Source organism: Portunus trituberculatus, chromosome 18 (genome assembly GCF_017591435.1).
Source record: "Portunus trituberculatus isolate SZX2019 chromosome 18, ASM1759143v1, whole genome shotgun sequence".
Taxonomy (NCBI): Eukaryota; Metazoa; Arthropoda; class Malacostraca; order Decapoda; family Portunidae; genus Portunus; species Portunus trituberculatus.
In genome coordinates this window covers 537,501-542,500 of record NC_059272.1, presented here as the reverse complement: position 1 = coordinate 542,500, position 5,000 = coordinate 537,501, and the positions used below count along the sequence as shown (strand labels likewise).

General features: G+C 43.7%; 1 protein-coding gene across 3 annotated transcripts in view; it reads right to left on the bottom strand.

Annotated features, from left to right (window-relative positions):
• LOC123505870 (myotubularin-related protein 6-like) overlaps positions 1-5,000 on the bottom strand; it is a 263,730-nt gene that overhangs the window by 60,193 nt on the left and 198,537 nt on the right. For all 3 annotated transcript variants that reach the window (XM_045257680.1, XM_045257679.1, XM_045257681.1), the window contains one exon: positions 677-790. In XM_045257680.1, coding sequence (XP_045113615.1) covers positions 677-790 — 114 coding nt within the window. The remainder of the gene's footprint in view (positions 1-676; positions 791-5,000) is intronic.

Below are 5,000 nucleotides of genomic sequence, written 5' to 3'. Positions count from 1 at the left end.
AGTCACAAAAGTGTATAATGAAAGTAAAAATGTCCTCTCTCTCTCTCTCTCTCTCTCTCTCTCTCTGTACCCTCCCTCCCACTCTTATCTCCTTCCTCCTTTCCACACTTCCTATCTCTCTCTCTCTCTCTCTCTCTCTCTCTCTCTCTCCTTCCCTCCCTCCTTATCTATCCTTATAATTTCCTTCTTCATCTTTTTCTCTCTCTCTTTTTCCTCCATTTCTTCCAGTTTCCTTCTTTCCTCCAGCACATATTTTTTCTCTCTCTCTCTCTCTCTCTCTCTCTCTCTCTCTCTCTCTCTCTCTCTTTTCTTCTTCCTTTTTTATCGCTTCCTTCTTTTATCAATTCTCTCTCTCCCATATTTCCTGGTTATCTTTCCTCCACCCTCCCTCTCCCTCTCCCCGCTGTCTTACATCTCTTCTTATCTCCCTTCGCCTGCAGTCTCTCTCTCTCTCTCTCTCTCTCTCTCTCTCTCTCTCTCTCTCTCTCTCTCTCTCTCTCTCTCACTATATTCTATGTCTATTTTTATATTATTTTCTATTTTTTTCTTACTTCTATTTATTTTTCTATTGTTTTTTTTATTTACTTATTGTATTAGGCAACTATAACATCGCCTAGCACTACTGTTACATTACATTACTCACTCTACACACACACACACACACACACACACTCACCCATGTCTCCTTCTTGGCGTCAGGATCCACAAAGATAAGATGCGTCGCCGTCAGGTAGAGGGTGCCCGTGGACCTCTTGCTGCTGAAGCGGTCCAACAGCCTCACGTTCTCCACCTGCAACAACACACAACGCCCGGTCAGCCACTGGTAAAGACGTGGTAAGGAGAGCAACGCATGTGGGGAACGAGACACAAGGCCCGGTCTGGTACTAATAAAGACGTGGTAAGGAGAGTAACGCATGTGGGGAACGAGACACAACGCCCGGTCAGCCACTGGTAAAGACGTGGTAAGGAGAGCAACGCATGTGGGGAACGAGACACAAGACCCGGTCAGGTACTAATAAAGACGTGGTAAGGAGAGCAACGCATGTGGGGAACGAGACACAAGGCCCGGTCAGGTACTAATAAAGACGTGGTAAGGAGAGTAACGCACGTGGTAAGGAGGTAACGAGACACAACGCCCGGTCAGCCACTGGTAAAGACGTGGTAAGGAGAGCAACGCATGTGGTAAGGTAGGTAACGCATGTGGTAAAGTGAGTAACGCATGTGGCAAGTGAGTAAAGCATGTGACTCTTGCTGTACACTAACATTTAATCCCTTCAGTACCATGACGCGTTTCCATATTCATTCTGGTGAGTATTTGGTGATTTTATACAGCTTAACACCTTCAATACTAGGACACATTTTTTTTTTAGGACATTTATGAGACACACACAGAGACACACACAGAGACACACACACACACACACACACACACACACACACACACACACACTCTCTCTCTCTCTCTCCCTCTCTCTCTCTCTAATCTTCAGGTAAATTTCAAAGTTTTGCCGTAATCCAAATTTTACATTTAGGATTATATGAAGTTGTGTTCTCTCTCTCTCTCTCTCTCTCTCTCTCAGGCAGGCGTAGTGTAGTGGTTAGCACGCTAGACTCACAATCGAGAGGGCCGGGTTCGAGTCCCGGTAAGCGGCGAGGCAAATGGGCAAGCCTCTTGATGTGTGGGGTGTGTTCACCTAGCAGTAAATAGGTACGGGATGTAACTCGAGGGGTTGTGGCCTCGCTTTCCCGGTGTGTGGAGTGTGTTGTGGTCTCAGTCCTACCCGAAGATCGGTCTATAAGCTCTGAGCTCGCTCCGTAATGGGGAAGACTGGCTGGGTGACCAGCAAGCGACCGAGGTGAATTACACAGCACAACAGTTGAAGGCACGAACAAGCAACACAGGGTTATCAACAGGTGATGAAGAGTGAACATAATAACACACACACACACACACACACACACACACACACACACACACACACACGTCCGGTAGCTCAGTGGTTAGAGCGCTGGCTTCACAAGCCAGAGGACCGGGGTTCGATTCCCCGGCCGTGTGGAGATATTTGGGTGTGTCTCCTTTGACGTGTAGGTGCTGTTCACCTAGCAGTGAGTAGGTACGGGATATAAATCGAGGAGTTGTGATCTTGTTGTCCCGGTGTGTGGTGTGTGCCTGGTCTCAGGCCTATCCGAAGATCGGAAATAATGAGCTCTGAGCTCGCTCCGTAGGGTAACGTCTGGCTGTCTCGTCAGAGACTGCAGCAGATCAAACAGTGAAACACACACACACACACAACACTGGTTTAGTCATCAGTAATGAAGGGTTAAGAGCACGTCATTGAATTAACAACACAAACGTAATGAAATGTGTAAACAGCAACTCAAACACAAACACACACAGATACACACACACACCCACGCACACACACACACACACACACACACACACACACACACACACACACACACACACACACAAACACACACACACACGAAACAAGGGAGGCGTAAAGAGGAACATAAAACAAAACAATGCACAAGAGAGAGGAAGGGACACACACAAGAATACGAGAGAGAGAGAGAGAGAGAGAGAGAGAGAGAGAGAGAGAGAGAGAGAGAGAGAGAGAGAGAGAGAGAGAGAGAGAGAGAGAGAGAGAGAGAGAATGGACAAAAATCAATAAAACACAACGCACGCACACACACACACACACACACACACACACACACACACACACACACACACACATACGGTGAATTACACATATGAGAGAGAGAGAGAGAGAGAGAGAGAGAGAGAGAGAGAGAGAGAGAGAGAGAGAGAGAGAGAGAGAGAGAGACGAAACAAACACGACATATAGTAATTGGCTGAAAAATTGAAAAAAAAAAGTATTGCACAGTCGACACACACACACACACACACACACACACACACACACACACATCCAATTACCAGCGGAGACCAAATAAATCTCCTCCTTCCCTTCAGTAACACAAATAATAAAGAAAATATAATAATGAAAGTGAAGAGCAAATATTTCCACTCTCGAAGGAAAAAAAAACGAAATTAAAAACGTAAAAAAATATTAAAACAACAAAAAAACATCTTAGTTACTTTAGTTTAATTTATTCCGAGGTTTTTTTTTGAGTGTGAAAATGACGTGCTTGTTGTTATTATTATTTTTATTTTTTATTTTAATTCATTCATTTTATTTATCATCATATTTTTTTTCCTTTCATCTGTTAATGTGTCTCTGTCTGTCTGTCTCTCTGTCTCTCTCTCTCTCTCTTCCTTTTTCTTTTTCTTCCTCTTTCTTTTTCATCTTCTTATTCTTCCTTTCCCACACTTCTCTCTCATGAATTTCAGTTTGCATCCATCTCTCTCTCTCTCTCTCTCTCTCTCTCTCTCTCTCTCTCTCTCTCTCTCTCTCTCTCTCATTTCCTTCCTACTTCTTCAGACTTCTTTCCCTCATCTATTTCTCTCCATTATTCACTTTACTTCAGTTTGCATCTCTCTCTCTCTCTCTCTCTCTCTCTCTCTCTCTCTCTCTCTCTCTCTCTCTCTCTCTCAATTTCTCCTTATCACGTCATTTACATACATAATTCACTGTATCCCAATGTCAGAGTGTCTTGTAGCCTTGCAGTAAGAGATGACGTGTCTGTGTGTGTGTGTGTGTGTGTGTGTGTGTGTGTGTGTGTGTGTGTGTGTGTGTGTGTGTTCTTGTCTCTACTGTTATTTGTGTTAAGACAGTTTAGGGTGTTTTTAGGGCATTTTAAGCCCATTTAGCGTATTTTTAGGGCATTTTAAAACCAGTTTAAAGTGTTATTAGGGCATTTTGAGACAGTTTATGGTGTTTTTCTGGCATTTTAAGACAATTAAGGTGTTCAAAAGACATTCTAAGACAGTTCAGTGTGTTTTTAGGCCATTTAAGGACAGTCAGGTTATTTTAAAGGCATTTTAAGACAATTTAAAAGTCAAGGTGTTGTTAGGCCATTCTAAGACGATTTATGGTGTTTTAAAACATATCAAGACAGTTTAGTTATGTTTTCTTAACCCATTCAGTACTAGAATGCATTTTTCCATTGAGATTTGTGTAAGATTAGACCATTTTATTGAAATTAGGAAAGGTCTATGGAGGTCAGAAGATTAATGGCCAGAGTCTTCACTATTTTAACCCCTTTAGTAGCGGGACACATTTATACTCTGAGATTCGTGTACGATTAGACCATTTTATTGACATTAGGAAAGGTCTATGGAGGTCAGAAGATTAACGGCCACAGTCTTCACTATTCTAATCAGTCACATAAGTTTGTGAAGCTGCATAGAATCAGCAAATAGTAAGCAGAGTGAGTATGGACACGCGTCATGGTGCTGAAGGGGTTAATGGTCTGGCAGATTGAATCACTGAGTGCGAGTAATGAAACGTAGCGACGCGGCGCCGTAGAGTTTCACAGGCAAGGGTAATGGACTCAATACCCCCTTCTCTCTCTCTCTCTCTCTCTCTCTCTCTCTCTCTCTCTCTCTCTCTCTCTCTCTCTCTAATCTTCAGGTAAATTTCACAGTTTTGCCGTAATCCAGATTTTACATTTAGGATTATATGAAGTTGTGTCTCTCTCTCTCTCTCTCTCTCTCTCTCTCTCTCTCTCTCTCTCTCTCTCTCTCAGGCAGGGAGCATAAAAATAAAGTGGGACAGGAAAGGACGGGAGAGCGAGGGAAGAGGAAAGGCGGGGAGGGGATGGGAGGGGAGGAAGGGTGAGGGAAGGGGAGGTAGGGAGAGGAGGGGATGGAGAGGGAGAGGATGGGAGGGGAGAGGAGGAGGAGAGGGGAGGGAAGAGGGGGTAATGTTCTTAAAGTTTCTGCCAATCACCCCAACCTTGCTTGAGAGAGAGAGAGAGAGAGAGAGAGAGAGAGAGAGAGAGAGAGAGAGAGAGAGAGAGAGAGAGAGAGAGAGTAAATAAAAGGAATATACTAAAATTAACAAACTAAATAAGATAAACTGATAGGA